The sequence below is a fragment of the Mobula hypostoma genome, chromosome 4 (assembly GCF_963921235.1).
Source record: "Mobula hypostoma chromosome 4, sMobHyp1.1, whole genome shotgun sequence".
Taxonomy (NCBI): Eukaryota; Metazoa; Chordata; class Chondrichthyes; order Myliobatiformes; family Myliobatidae; genus Mobula; species Mobula hypostoma.
Genome location: NC_086100.1, coordinates 193,150,354 through 193,172,949, shown reverse-complemented (window position 1 = coordinate 193,172,949; position 22,596 = coordinate 193,150,354). Strand labels below are relative to the sequence as shown.

Sequence of the window (22,596 nt, the reverse complement as noted above, 5' to 3'; positions counted from 1 at the left end):
TCAATCAGATCCCCCCTCAATCTTCTAAATTCCAACGAGTACAAGCCCAGTTCATCCAGTCTTTCTTCATATGAAAGTCCTGCCATCCCAGGAATCAATCTAGTGAACCTTCTTTGTACTCCCTCTATGGCAAAGATGTCTTTCCTCAGATTAGGGGACCAAAACTGCACACAATACTCCAGGTGTGGTCTCACCAAGGCCTTGTACAACTGCAGTAGTACCTCCCTGCTCCTGTACTCGAATCCTCTCGCTATAAATGCCAGCATACCATTCGCCTTTTTCACCACCTGCTGTACCTGCATGCCCACTTTCAATGACTGGTGTATAATGACACCCAGGTCTCGTTGCACCTCCCCTTTTCCTAATTGGCCACCATTCAGATAATAATCTGTTTTCCTATTTTTGCCACCAAAGTGGATAACTTCATATTTATCCACATTAAATTGCATCTGCCATGAGTTTGCCCACTCACCCAACCTATCCAAGTCACCCTGCATCCTCTTAGCATCCTCCTCAATGCTAACACTGCCGCCAAGCTTCGTGTCATCCGCAAACTTGGAGATACTGCATTTAATTCCCTCATCCAAGTCATTAATATATATTGTAAACAACTGGGGTCCCAGCACTGAGCCTTGCAGTACCCCACTAGTCACCGCCTGCCATTCTGAAAAGGTCCCGTTTATTCCCACTCTTTGCTTCCTGTCTGCTAACCAATTCTCCACCCACACCAATACCTTACCCCCAATACCGTGTGCTTTAAGTTTGCACACTAATCTCCTATGTGGGACCTTGTCAAAAGCCTTTTGAAAATCCAAATATACCACATCCACTGGTTCTCCCCTATCCACTCTACTAGTTACATCCTCAAAAAATTCTATGAGATTCATCAGACATGATTTTCCTTTCACAAATCCATGCTGACTTTGTCCGATCATTTCTCCGCTTTCCAAATGTGCTGTTATCACATCCTTGATAACTGACTCCAGCAGTTTCCCCACCACCGACGTTAGGCTAACTGGTCTATAATTCCCCAGTTTCTCTCTCCCTCCTTTTTTAGAAATGCCACTGCCTCCAAATATTGTTAATCAATGAGGGCATAGCTTTAAAGTGAGGGGTTTAAAAGATTCTGAGGGGCAATGAGGTGGGTATATGGAATTAGCTACACTGTGGCTACAATTAAAATGTTTAAAAGGCACTTGGATACGTACATTGATAAGAAAGGCTTAGAGCAGAGGTTCGCAATCTTTGTTATACCATGGACCCATATCATTATCCAGGTTGGGAACCCCAGGCTTAGAGGCATATGAGCCAGACATGGGGAAATGGGACCAGCTCAAGAAGACAAGAATGAGTTGGGCCAAAATCCTGTTTCGTGCTGTATAACTCTGTGACAATGACCAAGACATTCAGCATTTTTAAACAAAGCTTTTAATCACAGCCTCAAAAATGCTAAGTGGCTGCATCAAATGTCTGTGAAGTAACTAACAAGAATTGTGATTAAAAATGCCATACCAATGCAATTTATTGTTCTTAAGCTTGTCCATCAAAAAGAGAATTGTCACTTTGTCAAGCTGAAGAGGCTTGTACGTTACTGAGATCCTGAGAGTGATGCCTTCTAGAGATTAGCTCCTGGTAGGGTCATCTATGCTGGCAAGGTCAAAGGGAAAGGTCCAAAGAGCAATCCAACCAAGACCGCAATGGTGGAGCTGGCAGAAGATGATGACTCATCACAACTGCAGTGAAGGTGGAGGAAGGCTGCAGAAGTGAAGGGTCCCCAGTCATCTTACATTCCACATCACTGGACCCTGATCTGTCAAGGACTGTGTAGTGACTGCCCATGCATCAACTTCCCCACATTAAACAAAGTCATGCAGTTCTCCATTAGGGGAATTACCATTTAGGAGAACATCTTACTTGACTGGAGTGATCACACTACTATCCAAAAGAACAGTCTGATGAAGCTGCTGCTTCACTAATGTTGAGAGGAAATCAATCTTTTTGGAATCGGAATTGGTTTATTATTGTCACATGTACCGAGATAATCTTGCAAACTGTTCATACAGATCAAATGATTGCACAGTGAATTAAGGCAAAACAAGATAAAACAGTAACAGAATGCAGAACAAAGTGTAATGGCTACAGAGAAAGAGCAATGCAGGTGGTCTATTAAATCCAAGATCCTTTTGAGGTGGATTGTGAGGTTAAAGGTCCATCTTATCATAGTAGGGAACCCTTACCACATGTAGTAGGAGTGGGGGGCGTGTGTAGAGCTGTCCCTGAGCCTGGTGGTATTTTTTATGCTTTTGAATCTTCTGTCTAATGTGAGAAGGGAAAAGAGGGGACATCGAAGCTTGTAGCTTCAGAATTTTGGAATATTAGGACAAGCATAACTTAAAGGAATTTTTGGATTTTTACCATCTCCAGTCATCTCGTCAGCACTTCAAATCAGCAGCATTTTCAATCATTCTTTTTCAGTTTCTTAAGTATAATACTCCAATTGTGTCACTGACGTACATCCCGAGCAGCCATGCAAAACTCCATGTGTCCTTGCTTGCCTCACCTCTAACATTTTCAAACAATAACTCAGAGCTGTAGTGACCCTGGTTTAAACCCAACCTTCAGCAGAGAGTACATAGAGTCGTACATTTTGCTTGTGACCATGTGGGTGCTCTGGTTCTCTATCCCCCTACATCCCAGATGTGGATTTATAACTGGGTATTGTAAATTGCCCCTTGTGTGTAGATAAGTGGGGTGAGTTAATAAGACTGCCGGGACAATAAAACTGAGTTAGTATACGTTTTGTGTAAACGTTTCCTGGATAGTCAGTGCACCAGAAGGCTTAATTTGATACTCTGCAACTGTGCCATAACTCACCGAATGTGCTGTGAATGAGGGTGTGTTGGAGAGAGTGTTAAAGGTATGAGATGGTGGTGGATGGACTTCCATTTCTTTCACAAGCCTCAGGACATTATGGCCAATAAAGAGCAATGAAGGTAATGCATCACTTCACATTAGCCCGAGTTAAATCACAACTGCCTTCCCAGAGGCCAATTTCCCAACTGGTTCAGATCTTCTACCTTGCGCACAGTTTACAATCCCAGTGTCATTTGCAAACCATCTATATCTGAATCAAATGATCTATATTCTCATGCTACATTCAATGGCTACTTTGTTAGGCACAAGATTGGAACCTGGTGTAGTTTTCTGCTGCTGTGGTTCATCCACTTCTAAGTTTGACGTATTGTGCATTCAGAGATGCTCTTCTGCACACTGCTGTTGTAACATGTGGTTATATGAGTTACTGTTGCCTTCCTGTCAATTCTCCTCTAACCTCTCTCACTAACAAGTTTTCACCCACGAACTACCACTCACTGGATGTTTGTTTCTTACACCATTCTCTGAACTCTAGAGACCGTTGTGCATGAACATTTTAGGAGACCAGTAGTTTCTCAGATACTCAAACCACCCCATAGGGCACCAAGAATTATTCCAAAAAGTTCCACAAAGATGACGTCTGCACAACAACTGATCCTCTTGAACATGTCTGCATCCTTTTAATGTTGAGCTGCTGCCACATGATTGGCTGATTAGATATTTGCATTAATGAGGAGATGTACCTAATGAAGTGGCCACTGAGTGTACATTCATGCTGGCTGGAAAAAGAAAGATAAAATGGACTCGACCCCAGTCTACCTGGTCATGACCCTGTACTTTAAGTCTAAAAGCACTGCACTTTCTCTGCAACTGTAACATCTTATTCTGCATTCTGTTATTATTTTCCCCCCTCAATGTACTGATGTGATGCATGGCATGCAGGTTTTTCACTGCATCGCAGTAGATGTGACAATATATTGACTGGCCAAACTGGTTTATGCTACCTAGTGCTTCTTTTAAAACAATGGAAAATGTTTGCTACTGTTAAGGATTTCTCATAGCTTTCAATGAAGAAATACTGTGTACAATTGGGTACAACAAATATTATTCCTGTGACGAACCTCTTCAACACAACCTTGTCTTGTTTCTTCAAATTTTCCTGAGGCAAATTCTGGGGTGAAACTGAAGATCATCATAGCCAAGAACAAGATCAAATCAAATTCAAAGACAAAACCCTTTACCGAGACCCCACTGGTACACTTGGCCAAATTATTTTTCTTCAAAAACTTCTTTTTTGTCCTTTATTTTCCAAACTACAAACAGGCATACAGAGGAATATCTCAATGGTAGGAGACAGGAGGGTTAGGAACAGCTCAGATACTGTGTTAACTCACAATGTAATTACTGACAATCAGTCTTCCATTTGCTACTGGGATTTATTACTGCCAACAGATAATTATCGAATGTCACTGGGTGACAGCCACAGACTGTCTCATGTTTAGTTGTTAATAGAATCAGTGTTTGACCAATGCATTAAGACAGCTGCTGAACTTCAGCCCTAACTGAGCTTCTGATAAACCCGGAGCTACCCCTCTACCAACAGAAAATAGTGGGCAGTATAGAACCGTAGTGGTTAGTGTATCGCTTTACAGCACCAGTGACCCAGATTCAATTCCTGCCATTGTCTGTAAGGAATTTGTACGTTCTCCACGTTACTGCATGGATTTCCTCCAGGTGCTCTGGTCTCTCCCCACATTCTGAAGAGGTATGGAGTTGGCTGGTTATTTGGTCACATGGGCGTAATTGGGTGGTACGGGCTCATTGCTCCAGCTACTGTGCTACATCTCGAAAAGTGCTTGGGAAGTGTGCAGTGTCGAACTACAGAAGCCGCTCTCCATTCCCCCCTCTCTCCACACCAACTGTCAGAGACAAGGAATACTGTACGAGTGTATTGTTCGCACCAGCCCCACATTGTATCCCCCAGTTGGACAGCATGAGCTCGTTGGGATGTTTCACTAAGTAAAAAAACATTCAAAAGCCATGTGCACAAGGAATTATTCCACAGACTAAAACATTTCAATAAACAGTAGGGCAGTGAAAGGAGGCAGGAGATCAGTTGTAAGCTCTTTATAAAGACTCCAAAAAATACAAGGACACAACTGCTTCCCAGAGGTATCCATGACAGGAACATGCATGATTGCTACGCAGATCACTCTGCAGAACTCCTCCCTCCCTCACCCCATCCCCAGCAAGTGATTGTTGAAAAGTTTGCCATAAAATATCTTAAAAATTAGACCCATATTATCGAAGAGAAAGTTTTTCCAAAATAAATGACAAACAATCTCCAAAAAAGGCAAAAGGAAAGAAAAGAAAACTTCAAGTGCCATTTCTGTGGAGCTACGAGCTGAAATGCAAGTCTCAGGCCCTGTCGCTGTCCTGGCTCTCATCGGTCTGTATCTGCAGCTCATGCTTCTCAATGTATCGCCTGTTTCCAAGAAGGGAGAAGATCAGTCAGAGATTGTACTAGAGTTCAACACGACTCACCCCACACAAGGGGAGATCTTATTGATAGCTACTGTATATTGAAAAGCATGGATAGAGTGGATGTGAGGAGGATGTTTCATAGAACATAATACAACACAGTGCAGGCCCTTTGGTCCAGAACATTGTGTTGACTTTTAATCCACCCCAAGATCCATCTAACCCTTTCCTCCACTTTTCTGTGTCAAAAGATATACTTCTGACATCCCGCTTCTCTCCAATCATCTTAAAATGATAGCTTCTTGTATTAGCCTTGGAAAAAGGCAATGGCTGACCACGCTATCTATGCTCTTTATTACATCACACTTTTCTGTATTGAACTCCATCTGTCACTTCTCAGCCCACTAGTAGGAGTCCAGAATCCAAGCCTCAGGAATAAAGAACTGAGATGAGGAATTTCTTTAGCCAGAGGGTAGTGAATCTCTGGAATTTGTTGCCACAGGTGGCTACGGAGGCCAGGTCACTGCGTATATTTAAAGCAGAGAATAATAGGTTCTTCATTAGTAAGGAGGTTAGGGGCTATGGGTTACGGAGAGAAGGCAGGAGAGTAGGATTGAGAGGTATAATAAATCAGCCATGATGGAATGATGGAGCAGACTAGATGGGCCAAGTGGCCTACTTCTGCTCCTATGTTTTATGGAGCCGACCCATTAACCTACTCTAAGATCAATTTAACCCTTCCTTCCCATTTTTCTTTCATCTACAGTTAATAATTTTATATAAAATGATACTGACCTTCTTGCGTAAGCATACAAGGCTTCTTTCCTCTCTTGCAGGGACAGATGTCTGTCAACTGGCGATTTCTCAAATGTCGTTTTAGAAATGAGCTTTAAACAGAAGAAAAATGTCAGATCAGAAAAGCTGTTCTGCCCTTCATGAATCTACATTCCAGTGCAGTTCAATTCAATTCTGATTACCATGCACGTTTCCTTAAGCCAAGTAAATTGGCCGCTGCTCCTTCCCAAATTGCTGCACATCAGTACAGTTTAATGTGACCAGGCTGTAAGTAGAGAAAACTTTTCCATCGTATTAAGTTCAGGATGATTAGGAGGCAGGACACCTCCACCCTTCAGGACACTGTCTGCATTAGAGGGCATCAGTGCCATGGTAGCATAGTGGTTAGTCTGACACGATTATAGCTCAGGCATCAGAGTTCAATTCCTGCACCCCCTGTAAGAAATTTTCTACATTCTTCCTGTGAGGGTGCGGTTTCCTCCCACAGCCCAAAGATGTCCTGGTTAGTAGGTTAATAGTTTGTTATAAATTGTCCTGTGATTAGGCTAGGGTTTAATAGGTGGGTTGTTGGATGGTGCAGCTCATTGGCCTGGAAGGACACGTTCTGCGCTGTATCGCTGAATAAACAAACAAGTAAAGGTTGGATAAACACGGGTTGTTTTCTCTACAGCACCAGAGGCTGAGGGGATAGCTGATTAAGATTTCAAAATTATGAGAAGCACAGATAGGGAGTCAGGATAGCTATGGAAAAGGATAAAAACAGACAAAATGGGCAAGTGCTTAACTGGGGACGGGCTAGCTGTGAGGCAGGAACTAGCGAAAGTAAATTGGAAACAGATGTTCAAGGGTGAAAGCACAGAAGTAATGTGGGGGAAGTTCAGGGACCACTTGTGCTGGGTTCAGGATAGGTTTGTCCCACTGAGACAAGGAAAAAATGGTAGGAAAAGGGAACCGTGGCTGATGAAACACGTGAGGCAACTCGTCAAGAGGAAGAAGGAAGCACATGTTAGATATAAGAAGCAGGAAGCAGGAGGGGCTCATGAGAAATATAGGGTAGCCAAGAAGGAGCTTAAAGGACTTAAGAGAGCTCGAAGGGGACATGAGAAGGCCTTGGCATGTAGGATTAAGGAGAACCCCAAGGCGTTCTATGCTTATGTGAAGAACAGAAGGATGACAAGAATGAAGGTGGGGCCACTAAAGGATAAAGAAGGCAACATGTGCCTGGAGGCGGAGGAGGTTGGGGAGGTCCTAAATGAATACTTTGCTTCAGTATTCACAAGTGAAAAGGACCTTGATCAGAGTGAGGTTGAAATAGAACAGGTCTGTGTGCTGGACAATGTGGAGATTAAGGAAGAAGTGCTGGATCTTCTTAAAGACGTCAAGATTGGTAAGTCCTCAGGGCTGGACGTGATATATCCCAGGTTGCTGTGGGAAGTGAGAAAAGAGATCACTAGAGCAGTAGCTATGATCTTTGAGTCCTCTTTGGCTGTAGGGGAGGTGCCGGAGGATTGGAGAATGGCAAATGTAGTTCCCTTGTTTGAAAAAGGTAATAGGGAGAATCCTGGGAACTATAGACCGGTGAGTCTTACGTCAGTGGTCTGCAAACTATTGGAAAGGATTCTTAAGAATAGGATCTATGAGCACTTGGGGAAGTACAGTCTACTGAAGGATAGTCAACATGGCTTTGTGAAGGGAAGGTCATGCCTCATGAGCCTAATTGAGTTTTTTGAAGAGGTAACAAAAGAAATTGATGAGGGTAGGGCTGTAGATGTAGTTTACATGGATTTTAGCAAGGCATTTGACAAGGTCCCCCACGAGACTCATCCAGAAAGTCATGAGGCATGGGATCAGTGGAACCTTGGCTGTTTGGATAAAAAAAATTGGCTTAAAGGAAGAAAGCAGAGGGTAGTAGTGGAAGGAAAGTATTCTGTCTGGAGGTCGTTGACTAGTGGAGTGCCGCGAGGATCTGTCCTGGGACCCCTGCTCTTTGTGATTTTTATAAATGATCTAGATGAAGAGGCGGAAGGATGGGTGAACAAATTTGCGGACGACACGATGATTGGAGGAGTTGTGGATGGAGCTGTAGGTTGTCGAAGGTTACAAGAGGACATAGACAGGATGCAGAGTTGGGCAGGAAAGTGGCAGATGGAGTTCAATCCGGATAAGTGTGAGGTGATGCATTTTGGAAAGACAAACCAGAAGGCTGAGTACAGGGTTAATGGTCGATTACTTAAGAGTGTGGATGAACAGAAGGACCTTGGGGTTCAAATTCACCTCAAGGTCGGTGCACAGGTTGATAGGATAGTTAAGAAGGCCTATGGGATGCTAGGCTTCATTAATAGGGGGACTGAGTTCAAGAGTAGAGAGGTCATGTCGCAACTGTACAAATCTCTGGTGAGACCACACTTAGAGTATTGTGTTCAGTTCTGGTCACCTCATTATAGGAAGGATGTGGAAGCTATGGAGAGGGTGCAAAGGAGATTTACCAGGATGTTGCCTGATTGCAAAACAAGTCTTATGAGGCAAGGTTAGCAGAGCTGGGACTTTTCTCTTTGGAGTGCAGAACGATGACAGGGGACTTGATACAGGTCTATAAAATATAAGAGGCATAGATAGGGTGGATAGCCAGTACCTGTTTTCCAGGGCACAAATAGCAAACACCAGGGGGCATAAGTACAAAGTTAGGGAGGGAAGTTTAGGGAAGACATCAGGGATAAGTTGTTTTTTTTTAAACAGAGGGCTGTGGGTGCTTGGACTGACTTGCCAGGGATGGTGGTGGAGGCTAAAACAATAAGGGTATTTAACAGCCTCTTGGACAGGCACATGGATGAAAGAAAAATAGAGGGTTACAGGGTAGCGTGGGTTTTAGTTCTTTTTTTTTAAGGAATATATGGGTCGGCACAACATCCAGGGCCGAAGGACCCATACTGTGCTGTAGTATTCTAGTGTCTAGTGTCTAAGATTTTTCTCCCCTGGGTAGAAATATCCAACACCGGAAGATATGATAGTGTAGTGGTTAGCGTGACACCCTTACGGCTCAGAGCAGAGTTCAGAGTTCTATCCCAGTCTCTACTCTAAAGAGTCTCTGTACATCCTAGTCATAGAGTGTGTGGGTTTTCCCTGATCCTCCGGTTTCCTCCCACAGTCCAAAGACTTACTGGGTAGGTTCATTGGTCACTGTAAATTGGCCCAAGATTAGGTGAGTTAACTGGGTTTGTTGATTGTCAGGGGATTACTGAGTGGTGTGGCTCGTGCCGTATCACTAAATAAAACAAACAAATAACACATACTTTTACGGACTGGAGGGGGGACAACAGTCAGCTTAAAAATGCATCAGGGACAAATTCTTTAAGCAGAAATCATAAGACATAGGAGCAAAAATTAGGCCATTTGGCCCATCGAGTATTCTGCCATTCCATCATGGCTAATTTATCATCACTCTTAACATCCTTGGGCTCCCATTCCCATTCATAGGTTTGAAGTGGCAATGCCAAGCACTATTCTTGCAATTTTAGTGAACAAAAATACTCTGCAACTATAAACACAAAAGATTCTGCAGATGCTGGAAATCCACAGTAAGACACACAAAATGCCGGAGGAACTTAGCAGGTCAGGCAGCATCTATGGAGGGAAATAAAACAGTTGTTTTCTCAGGCTAAGATCTTTCATCAGGGACAGTGACTGTTCATTCCCCTCCATAGTTGCTGCCTGACTCGCTGAGTTCCTCCAGCACTTCGTTGTTCTGCATTTCCAGAACTTTTCCATCTATGTACAGTAATAAACAACCGATAGCTTATTCCCCCCCCACTATTGTGTGTGTGTCTGTGTGTGTGTGTGTGTGTGTGTGTGTGTGTGTGTGTGTTCGTTCATCTTTGCATATGTGCCTCTGTGTTGCCCTATGCGTGTTTTGCACAGATCCCCTTACTTTTAGCTTTCAGCATTGTTCACATCTGCCAAGCAGGGAGGGACTTGTACAGCCATTTACTCAGCTCTCGGTCTACCACCTACATGGTTGCACAAGGGGGCTCAGGAACTGACTAATGTTAATGCGATGGATGCCATCCTAGCAAATACCTTGGGTGAGGGAACATGCCTTGGCACCTTCTTCTGAGACATGGTCAAATTGTGAGGTGCAGCGTGAGGCGTATTTGACAAGGACAAGCTGGAAGAGCTGACTGAAACTTCTTCTGGAGCAAACTGCACTCTTCCCTCCAGCAGGTTGGTGATGGTTGTATCCACACACTTTGTAGTTACTGAGGGAGCAAAGGACAAAGGAAAGTGAACAGATAGGGTCATGGCCACTGAAATCAGCTGCGTGCACACACACACACACACACACACACGCACACACAGCACTCAACAGTACACATAATTACACACGGGATAAATATTATTCAAAATTTTAAAATGCGCTTAATTCTCAAAAGCAGTTTTTGCAACCAACCCCATCAAAGGCAGTAGTCTCACCCAAAAATGAGTACATCTTCAAAATCTGATGCCTCAAGGCAGAGGCATTCGTCACCAAGGACCCTCACCATCCAGACATGCCCTCTTCTCATTACTACATCAGAGAGGTGGTACAGGAGCCTGAAGACACATTCAGTAGTTTAGCAACAGCTTCTTTCTTCTGCCACCAGATTTCTGAATGGTCCATGAACTACCCTCTATTTTGCTCTTTTTGTATTTTTTACTATATAATCTTCTTGTAATTTATAGTAATTTTTATGCATTGTACTGTACTATTACCGCAAAACAAATTTCATAACATATGTCAGTGCTAATAAACCTGATTTTGATCTATGACCCATAAGATACTTTGAGGTGAAGTCACTGCGGCAGTACACCACCTATTTCAGAAGGGTTTCAGCCCAAAATGTTGACAATACTCTTTTCCATAGATGCTGCCTGGCCTGCTGAGTTCCTCCAGCATTTTGTGTGCGTTGCTCAGTCAAAGTGGGCTCAATAATAACTAACATACAAGATGCTGCAGATTAGAATATAGAATTTATTTAAATCTTATATCTATCCTACAACGTGAGGAAGTAAAAATCTTTGCGTTATGACTCTGTCGCAATGTACAGACATGTGAATTTATAAGTTTAATGGCTTGTAGAAAGAACCTGTTGGTCCTAGCTTTAATGCTGTGGTACCGTTTGCCAGTTGGAAGCGGCTGAAACAGTTTATAGTTGGGGTGACTGGTGTCCCCAGTGATCGTCCAGGCCTTCATTCTGCACCTGCTGCTGTAAATGTCCTCAGTGGAGGGAAGTTCACCTCCACAGATGTGCTGGACTGTCCATACCACTCACTCTCTGCAGTGCACAGCGATCAAGGCAGGTGCAGTTCCTGTACCAGGCAGTAACATAGCCAATCAGTATGCTCTCAATGGTGCCACTGTAGAGGGTCTTGAGGATCTGGGCACCCATGCCAAACTTCTTCAGTCGCCTGAGGTGGAAGAGACATTGCTGTGCTTTTTTTTGCCACAAACCCGGTGTGTACAGTCCAGATGAGATCATCGGTGATGTGTATACTCACCCTCTCAATTGCAGGCCCATTGATGTTGATTGGGGTGAGCCTGTCTCCGTTCCTCCTGTAATCCACAATCAGTTCTTTTGTTTTTTGGACACTGAAGGAGAGAATGTTATCCTGGCACCACTGTGTCAGGGTGTCAACTGCTCCTCTGTAGGCTGTCTCATCACCGGTAGAAATAAGGCCAAAGTAGTGTCATCTGTGAATCTGATCTGCAGATTGGAGCTGTGTGTGGCACCACAGAAGAGCAACACACACAAAGATGCTGGAGAAACTCAGCAGGTTAGACAGAAGAACAACTAGTTCATTCATATCCAGTGGTTGATACAGCAAGTCCATCACAGGAAAAGCCCTCCACACCATTAAGCACATTTACAAGTGCTGCATACATCATTAAGGGCCCTCACCATTCAGGCTGTGCTCTCTTCTTGATATTACCATCGGTCAGGAGGTACAAGAACCTTAGCACCCACACCACCAGATTTAGGAATTGTTATTACCCTTCAATCATCAGGCTCCTGAATCAGCATAAATAACTTCAGTCACCCCAACACCAAACTGATTCCACTATCTACAGACTCACCTTCAAGGACGCTATAACTCAATGTTCTTATTAATGTTTTTCATCTACACAATTTGTCTTCTTTTGCACATTGGTTGTTTGTCAGTCTTTTTGTATAGTTCTTCATAAATTCTATTGCATTCCTTTCATTTCCTTGCAGACATTTACAGGAAAATAATCTCAAGAAAGTATAGTGGAAGGCTCTGGTTAATTGGGACATCGATTAATCAGGACAGCCACTTATTTAAGACAACTCTTAAAGAGCAAAATCTAAATGAGAAAATAGTTGGGATTCCCTTTGTTTATTTCGGACAATATGCTGCTTAATTGGGGCAGTAGACAGTTTCTAAGCAGTTTCGAACTAGCATCAATCGTGTGCACTTGCATGGCTATTAGACAAAACACCACGCTTTAAACAAACAGTTTTTAAATACATTACCTGCATGCGCTGGTCTTTGCATAGCAACAATTTTTGCCACTGATGGCTGGCAAGAAATAAATAGCAGGACAACTCAGAAATGTTTTGCTCACTGCGCTTTCAAGCATTCTGCATTCACTACTTCAAAAATTTAAAAACTACTGAGAATTTTAAGGTATTGACAATCATCTTGAATGTTACAATGAAAATGAAGATTTGGAGGATGCAATCATCCGAAGCATTTTATGAAACCATTCCATTATCTGCACAAGGTGTCTAAGCTGATTCTGTTCACTTACAGTCAAAAGAAGACAATGCAGATTAATTCCTCCTTTGACAACTTTAGGAACTAATGCACAAAACCTTAGCAGTTTTGGTAGTGTTCTAATTTGTTCTATATTTCATTTAAATAGATAATTTATTACTCAGTTTGTCTTTTTTTAAATATACCTTTTTAACTATTTCCAAGAAACTTTGGCTAACTGGGGCAGCACTTAATTGGGTCAAAATATACTGGTACTGATGTGCCCCAATTAACCGGAATCCAATGTAAATGGTCACAATGTACTTTGGTAATAAATTTACTTTAACTTCGAAGTTTCTGACTGAGACCCTGCATCAGCATTTTATGTGTGTCCAAAAACTAAGCATTTTTCAGTGAACTTGACAATTGGACAGTACGGTCTTTTACCTTCTTTGAATAATAGTGCATTTTCTTTATATCTACCAACAAGGGCAGATGAGTTCCTAGCTGACATCTCACCTGAACGGCAGCATTCCTGGCACTGCCCTAATGCACAGGTTTCCAGCCCAGATGTCGTGCTCAATTCTTGGAATGAAGCTTGAACATACTACCACCCCAAAGGCAAAAATGCCCCACGGTGCAATGGCCAATACCAGAGGACACCAGTTAAGGTGAGTGGAGGGAAGTATCGGGGAGATGTCAGAAGTAGGCTTTTGTTTTTACACAGGGATTGGTGGGTGCATGGAACACGCTGTCAGATGCTGGTAAAAGCTGATACATTAAGGACATTTACAGTAGAGATTCTTAGAATGGTACATTGATGGGGCGCCACAGTGGCATGACATTATTACATTTTGAGATGTATGAATTCGGAGATTAATCCCGGCATTCTCTGCATTAACCCAGTAGGTTAATTGTAAATTGTTCTGTGATAAGACTAGGGTTAAATCACGGGGGGAGGGGTCCCACGCACTAGGAGGGCCTACTCTCTAAAATAACATTATAAAAAGAAAAACAGGTTTCTTTGGTGCAACAGTGCCCTCCCATGGTAGAAACTGGAATTTTTCATCAGTGACTAAATTTAGGAATTAAGGTTGAACTCAAGGAGAAATTTTGTCACACCTGGGATATGACCGATACAAACAATAAATCAAACTGCTGGAGAAACTCTCTGGGTCAGACCATATCCACGGAGCCAAAGAGATGGTCATTGTTTGAGGTTGAGACCTTTCACATACAGTGCAGGAATAGACCATTTGGGCCATAATACTGATTTAAACTACACATTTGCCTGCATATGTTCTACACCCCTCTATTCCCTGCCTGTTTATGTGCACGTCTAAATGTCTCAAACTTTGTTACTGTATCTGATTCCATCACATTTCCGGGTTCAAAACTATAAAAACTGTAAACACAAAAGATTCTGCAGATGCTGGAAATCCAGAAATTCAGCTATGCCTTGAAGAAGGGTCTCGGCCTGAAATGTCAACAGTTCATTCATTTTCATAAATGCTGCCTGACCTGCTGAGTTTCTCTAGCATTTTGTGCGGGTTTCTCTGTAAAAACCTTGTCTTGTAAGACCCCTTTAAACTTCCCCTTTGCTACGTTAACCTCATCTCCTTTAATATTTGTCATTTCCAATCTGGGGAGGAAAAGACCATCTACCCCATCTACGCCTCTTGAAATTTTATGTACTTCCATCAGGTTTCTCCTCAGCCTCCAACACTCCAAATAAAACAATCCATCGCTATCCAATCTCTCCTTACAGCAAATAATGTCTAATCCAGTCAATATCCTGGTGAACTATTTCTGCTCTCTCTTCAAAGTTTTCACAACCTCTTTGTAATGTGCAACCAGAAGTGCTCGCAATGTTCTGAGTATGACCTTACCAAAGTTCTATTAGCACAAGAAATTCGGCAGGTGCTGGAAATCCAGAGTAACACATGCAAAATGCTGGAGGAACTCAGCAGGTCAGGCAGCATCCATGGAGAGGAATAAACAGTCAACGTTTCGGGCCGAGACCCTTCTTCAGGACTGGAAGGGAAGGAGGAAGCAACCAGAATAAGAGGAAGGGGAGAGGAAGGGCACTAGAAGCTGAAAGGTGAAGCCAGGTGGATGGGAAAGGTAAATGGCTGGAGAGGAAGGAATCTGATAGGAGAGGAGAGTGGACCATAGGAAAAATGAAAGGAGGGGACTTGAGAAAGGGTAAGAGGCCAGAGTGGAGAATAGAAAGCGGGGGGGGGGGGGAGAATATTTTTTTTACCAGAAGGAGAAATCAATATTCAGGATATCAGGCTGGAGGCTACCCAGGCAGAATACAGGGTGTTGCTCCTCCACCTGAGGGCGGCCTCATCGTGGCACAAGAGAAGATCATCAACCAACATGTCAGAACAGGAATGGGTATTAGAATTGGAATTGTGCCATGTCCCACCATTACCAGACTATTTACCTGCAATGTCATTTGCAGGGAGCTCCAAGATCCCTGTGTACATCTATATTCCCAAGAGCTCTTTTCACAGGGAGGGAGAGAGGGAACGTCGACTCAGACCACCAGAGGCCTGTGTCGGGCATTTTCATGGCTTACAAGGCGCAGATTGGAAGTCTGTGTGGGGCACCACTCCTCGCACAGACTAGAGCAATGTGTGATTAAGTGCCTTGCTCAAGGGCACAAACACACTGCCACAGCTGAGGCTCGAATTAGTTACCTTCAGATAACTAAATGAACACCTTAACCACTTGGCCACATGCCCAACACGCATACTCTTTTCACAAGTATACCTTTACTATATCCTTTCTGTTTACATTTAACTTCCCAAAATGCAACATCTCACACTCGTCCAACTTAAGCTCCATCTACCATTGCTTTGCCCTTATTTCTAATTATTTCTCACTATAACCTTTGACAACCTTCTTCATTAACAACTCTACCAATCTGTGTCTCTTCGGAGGGTTCCGGTTTCTTTCCATAATCAAAAAAGAATAGTTTCGTAGATTAATCGGCTGTTGTAAATTACATCTGGTGTGTAGGTGAGTCTAGGGAAGCTGATAAGCATGTGAATAGATTTAGGCTACGTCCAAACTAGACCGGATAATTTTGAAAACGCCGGTTTCACGTAAAAACGATAGGCGTCCACACCAAGCATTTTTGAAAATACCTCCATCCACATTAAAACGGGTATTTGGGCAAATCTCGTCCTACCGGGCATGCGCAGAACACATCTACGGAAAACAAGTGACACGTTCGGTGTCAAATCTCACTGTGAAGGTGCGCGTTTGTGCAGTTACAGATTGGAAAAACTTGAAAGGAAATTGCCAAACAAGGGACAGCTGTTGGCTCTCGTGCAGGAGGACTTAAAAAAAAGCAAATACTGGAGCGTATGGAGGCAACTGACAGGGAGTTCACGGACAGTACGACTCGGCTGATGACGAACATTGAAAAACTGACCAACTCTGTTGCATTAATCAAGCACCTTGTTAAATGCATAAAACATGTCTGCATCAGTGTTATCTTGTATTTCCATACAATGTTACATTAGGCTGTTACACATCTATTGTCAGAGAAGTACTTGCATAAATAGGTAAACCACCTTCATACAAGCAAGGACAGAAAACAGGGCAAAGTGAGTATACTTATTTATTCAGTAAGTTATGGGTCAAAGTATTTGGTGAGTACATTTCTAACTTCTGGCTTCAGTCTCGTTGCCGTCTGTTCTGAAATTATTAGGTTGTGTGGGGGGTTGCGTTCAAGAAAACAACGAAATGCCGCGCTGCCGCCATCTGTTCCGGCACGTCATGACAGCGGTTTAAAAAATATCCGTTTACCCCATCCACACTGCTCTGCACAATCAGCGTTTTCAAATTTACACACTCTGGAGGGTGTTTTAGAAAAGCTCTGTCTTCGGGGGAGGAAAACGCCATTTCAGTGTGGACAGAGGGTCGAAACAAAGAGAAAAAGGTTCGGTTACAGATTATATGGTCTAGCGTGGACGTAGCCTTAGAAAGGTATGTATGGATTAATATTCAATGAGTGCAAATGAACCGATAATGGTCAACATGGACTGTGGGCCAAAGGACCTGTAGCTCTTTATGACTCCAAACCTTTTCACAAAGTCCAAGTAAAATTTATTATTAAAGTACATATATGTTACCATATACTACACTGAGGCTTTTCTTGCAGACAGTTTACAGGAAATAAATACAATATAATTTTTGACCAAAAGCTACTTAAGTGCAGACTGACAAGCAACCAATGTCCCAAAGGAGACAAACTGCATGAAAAATAACAACTGAGAATGAGTTGTAAAGAGTCCTTGAAAGCAAGTCCATAGGTTGTGCAGTCAGTTCAGAATTGAGGCAAGTCAAGTTATCCAAGCTGGTTCAGGAGACCGATGGCTGCAGGATGACAACTCTTACTGAACCTGGTGCTTCTGTGCCACCTGCCCAAAGGTAATAGTGAGAAGAGAGAATGATCTGCATGGTGGGGGTCTCTGATGATGGATGCCACTTTCTTGAGGTAGCGTTCCATGTAAATGGTGGGGCAGGCTTTGCCTTTGATGGACTGGGCTATATTAACTTTGAATGAATGTAACTGAATAGCTGATGGTTAGCACAGACTGTGGGCCAAAGGGCCTGTTTCTGTGCTGTAGCTCTTTATGGTGCTAAATGTTTGGACCTCACAAAAGTGGATGGTTCTATAGATTAAGTTGGAAAATGGAGCCAAGGCCCAAACCAAATCAGACATTATTTTACTAAGCAACAGAGTGGTAGATCATTGGGAAAGAACCACCACATTTATTTAATCCTTTATTTATTTTTATTTAGAGATGCAGCATGGGACAAGACCTTCCAGCCCAATGAATTACTCCACCTGGCAACCCACCTATTTAATATTAGCCTAATCATAGCACAGTTTACTACGACCAATTAACCTATTAACCGGTAAGCCTTTGGAATGTCAGAGGAAACCCATGCACTTCATGAGAAAGATGTACAAATTTCTCGCAGACAGCGTCGGAACTGAAAACTGAACTATGACAGATGGTAGCGTAATGCTATTGCAACGCCAACAACCAGAGTTCAATTCCTGTCCAGTCTGTAAGGAGATTGCATGCTCTCTCCATGGCCACGTGGGCTTCCTCTAGGTTCTCCGGTTCCTTCTCACACTCCTGGTGCTGGAAGAATGGCCCCAACACATCTCAGGTTATGTTGGTTGTTGACGCATACAACACATTTCACTGTGTGTTTCAGTGTACATGGTGACAAACAAAGCTAATCTTTAACTGAGAGTGCTGATGGCAGACACTGTGGTACATGCCAACTAGGCATGCAATGTTCTTACCAGCCGAGCAGTCAGGCATGTTCACTGCCCAGTGTAAAAGATTAATAGAGGCTGTGTGGTGAGATTTTAGAGTCACTGCTGAGAGCTGTGGCACTCAGCTACAAAGAAAGTCAGAGATAGACTCGGGCAGCAAACAACTCAAATGGAATCTCAATAAATAACGTCAGTGTAGCAAGGTGGCACTAACATAGGCAACCAGCCGTGACCCAACTGAATAGCAGGGCAGGCACTAAGAGCCAAATAGCCCAATCCTGCTTTATCTCATCCGATAATCTCCATTTTTCTGGGTACATAATGCTTGGTACCTCAAATGATCTTCATACCACTGTAAGAAACTGCAGAGTTGTGGACACAGCTCAACCATCATGGTAAATAGCCTCCACTCCATGGAGGCTGATGATGAAACAAATCAACTCCTGGCTGAGAAGCAACTTGGATCCACTCTAATTTGCCTTCATAATAGGTCAACAGTAGGTGCCATTTCATTGGGTCTTCAGTCAATCCTGGAACATCTGGACAGTCAGGATGCTCTTCATTGACTACAGCTTGGCATTCAGTACTATCATCCCTTCAAAACTAATCAATAAGCTTCAAGACCTAGGTCTCAATACCTCCTTGTGCAACCGCATCCTTAATTTCCTCACTTACAGATCCCAATCAGTACAGATTGGCAACATCTCCTCCACAATCACCATCAGCACAGGTGCACAAGTCTGTGTGCTTAGCCCTTGCTCTACTTGCTTTATACTTATGGCTGTGAGACTAAGCACAGTTCCAACACCATATTTAAGTTTCCTAACAACACTACTGTTATTGGCCAAAAAAATCAGCATATAGTAGGGAGATTGAAAATCTGACTGAGTGGTGCCACAATAACAACCTCTCACTCAACGTCAGCAAGACCAAAGAGTTGTATTGTCTTCAGGAGGAGGAAACTGAAGGTCCATAAGCCAGTCCTCATCACGGGATCAGAGGGACAGCAACTTTAAATTCCTTGGTGTTATCATTTCAGAGGATCTGGTCATGGGTACAAGTGTCATTACAAAGAAAGCACGGCAGTGTCTCTACTTTCTTACAAGTTGGTGAAGATTCAACATGTCATCTAACACTTCGACAAACTTTATAGGTGTGTGATGGAGAGTATACTGATATCCTAGTTACATCATGGCCTGGATTGGAAACACCAATGTCTTTGAAGGGAAAGTCCTACAAAAATTAGTGGATACGGCCTTCCTGGTGAACTTGGTTGATCTCTGCCTAAACGGTTCTGGCATTGACCCAACAAATTGGAAAGTTGACCAGGCATATTGACCGGGAAGTTGACCGGGATTAATACAGTATATCTATCTACCTATCTATACCCTATTCACTGAAACAGTATGAAGCCAATCCAACAAATTACCAACCATTCAGATTACACTCAGTCATCAGCCATGATGAAAGCTGTCAATGGTGTCACTGAGTGTCACTAATCTACTCAACTGATTTCCAGTCAGGACCCAGGACCATCCAACTCCAGATATCACAATGTTGATCTAAATATGGACCCAAGAACCAAATTTCAGTGGTGAGGTGAGTCACTGTAATGGATATTAATTTAAACTTTGACCACGTTGCTCTCTCTCCTCCCGCCTACAGTTACCTGGGTTTCATCACCTAAGTTACAGAGAAAGGTTGAACAAGTTGGGTCTTTATTCTTTGGAACGTAGAAGGTTGAGGGGGGACTTGATAGAGGTATTTAAAATTATGAGGGGGATAGATAGAGTTGACGTGGATAGGCTTTTTCCATTGAGAGTGGGGGAGATTCAAACAAGAGGACATGAGTTGAGAGTTAAAGGGCAAAAATTTAGGGGTAACATGAGGGAGATCTTCTTTACTCAGAGAGTGGTAGCTGTGTGGAACGAGTTTCCAGCAGAAGTGGTTGAGGCAGGTTCGATGTTGTCGTTTAAAGTTAAATTGGACAGCTATATGGACAGGAAAGGAACGGAGGGTTATGGGCTGAGTGCAGGTCGGTGGGACTAGGTGAGAGTAAGAGTTCAGCACAGACTAGAAGGGCCGAGATGGCCTGTTTCCATGCTGTAATTGTTATATGGTTATATAGTTTATCACGGGTAAAGCCCTCCCATCCATTGAGCACATCTACAAAGACTCTTGTCGCAGGAAAGCAGCATATATAATCAGGGAGTCCCCCACTATCCAGGTCATGTTCTCTTCTTTCTGCTGCCATCAGGAAGGTGGTATAGGAGCCCCAAGACCCAGGCCACAGGTTCAGGAAGTTATTACCCCTCAACCATCAGCCTTTTTGAACCAGAGGGGATAACTTCACTCACTCCAACCTGAACGGGTCCCGCAACCACCGAACTCGCTTTCAAGGACTTTATTTTATGTTCTTTATAATTATTGTTTATTATTTTTTTTTTAAATTTGTATTTGCAGTTTGTTACTTTTTGCACATTAGTTGTTTGTTTGTCTTGCTCACAGTCTTTCATTGATTCTATTGCACTTGTTTTTACTGTGTATGCCGACAAGGAAATGAATCTCTGGGTTGTATATGGTGACATTCATGTACTTAGTTTACTCTGGACTTTTCCTACACTTCACGCTGCCTCAGTAAAGCAGCCAATACCCTACCCATCTTGAATATTCTGGCTTCACCCTTCTCCCATCAGACAGAAGATACAAAAGCCTGAAAGCACGTACCACCAGGCTCAAGGACAGCTTCTATCCCACTGTTACCAGAGTCTTGAATGGACCTCTTGTATGATAAGATGGACTCTTGACCTCACAACCTACCTCGATATGATCCTGCACTTTATTGTTTACCTGTACTGCAATGTTTAAGTCGTATTTACACATTACCCTGCACTATTATTGTTTTACCTTTTTCTAGCTCAATGCACTGTTAATGATTTGATCTGTATGAACAGTGTGCAAGACATATCTTCACTGTATCTCAATACCAATAATAACCCTTCTAATATGGGAACAAGTGCGAATGAAACTGGGATAAGCTGATGAAAGGAAGAGAAGACAAAGTCATACCCAAGTCCATTTTAATGACATTGAGTGGGATGTGAGGCAAAACCTCTTTGACCTGCTTTGCCATTCCAGCGATCCGAATATCCTCTGCGGACAGGCTGCTGAGGTTCAATCCTGGAAGGAAGGTACGAGGTCGAGCTCCTGAAGATGGGGCATTAGTTCCTGAAACAAAAGTTAATATTAAATTGGTAAGGCCTAATTTGGAGCATTGTGTGCAGTTTTAGTCACCTATATACAGAAAAGATGTCAATAAGTTTAAAAGAGTGCAGAGAAAATTTACAGGCTGATGCCATGACTTGAGGACCTGAGTTGAATAGGTTAGGACTTCATTCCCTGTGAAGAATGAGGGGAGATTTGATAGAGGTATACAAAATTATCAGGGGCATATATAGCATAAATGCAAAGGGGCTTTTTCCACTAAGGTTGGGTGAGACTAGAATTACAGGTCATGAGTTAAGGGTGAAAGGTGAAATGCTTAAAGGGGAACATGAGGGACAAGCAGCCAGGGAAACTGGTGAATGTGAATTTGATATCAACATTTAAGAGAAATTTGAATAGGTAGATGGATGGAAAAGGTATGGATATCTATGGCCTGAGTGCAAGTTGATAGGACTAGACGGATTAATGGTTCACCATGGACTAGATGGGCTGAAGTGTCTGGTTTTGCTACGACTCTGACTCTTCCCAGCTGAGCGTTTTTAGCAGGAATCTGAAGCAACAGAATTTCTTTTGTGGCCAATTAGAAGGCGGTTAATAAAAATGAAAAATGCTGACCAGACCATAGCTGAAGTTAAAGCACATGGAACGAAAGAGAATTTACTAACTTGGCAAGGGTAATGGACGAGTAGGGGTCCCAAGACCAAAAATATTCATCTTATTTGTAAAATGATGTGGAAAACAGTGTAGAAAACGTTTGCTATTGGCATTGCAAACAAGCTAGATAGAAACATTAAATTACAAGAGGAGATATTAATATGTTAAACAAATGGGAAACAGACTTCAGTGCTGGCATCTGTAAGGTCAATTACTTTGGACGTAAAATGGATCAAGCAGAGTAATTTTAAATAGTGTAAAGGTAGCAGTGAATGCCCAAAGAGATTTCGGGTCTATGGAAATTAATCACTGAAATGTCAGCAGCTGGTGCTGAAATTAATCACAAAAAAAACGAATAGAATTCTTTTCTTTATAATATCAGAGGGGACTAGAGTACATGAGGATAGAAGTTGTATTACGTCAATGCTGAATTCTGATTTATGAGAACAATAAGAGGTTCTGGACACCATTTAACGATACTGGGCTTGGAAAGTGTGCATACAGAT

General features: G+C 42.7%; 1 protein-coding gene across 2 annotated transcripts in view; it reads right to left on the bottom strand.

The window, feature by feature from the left end:
• Positions 1-4,174: 4,174 nt before the first annotated feature.
• The window catches only part of aup1 (AUP1 lipid droplet regulating VLDL assembly factor), a 64,796-nt gene continuing 46,374 nt past the window's right edge, over positions 4,175-22,596 (bottom strand). Inside the window, exons 8-11 of one of the 2 annotated variants that reach the window (XM_063047149.1) lie at positions 21,281-21,439; positions 10,225-10,403; positions 6,151-6,242; positions 4,175-5,359 (exon numbers count right to left, since the gene is read on the bottom strand). In XM_063047149.1, the coding sequence (XP_062903219.1) occupies positions 5,293-5,359; positions 6,151-6,242; positions 10,225-10,403; positions 21,281-21,439 (497 nt within the window). In that variant the 3' untranslated portion in view covers positions 4,175-5,292. The remainder of the gene's footprint in view (positions 5,360-6,150; positions 6,243-10,224; positions 10,404-21,280; positions 21,440-22,596) is intronic. The other variant, XM_063047148.1, reaches the window with a different exon arrangement.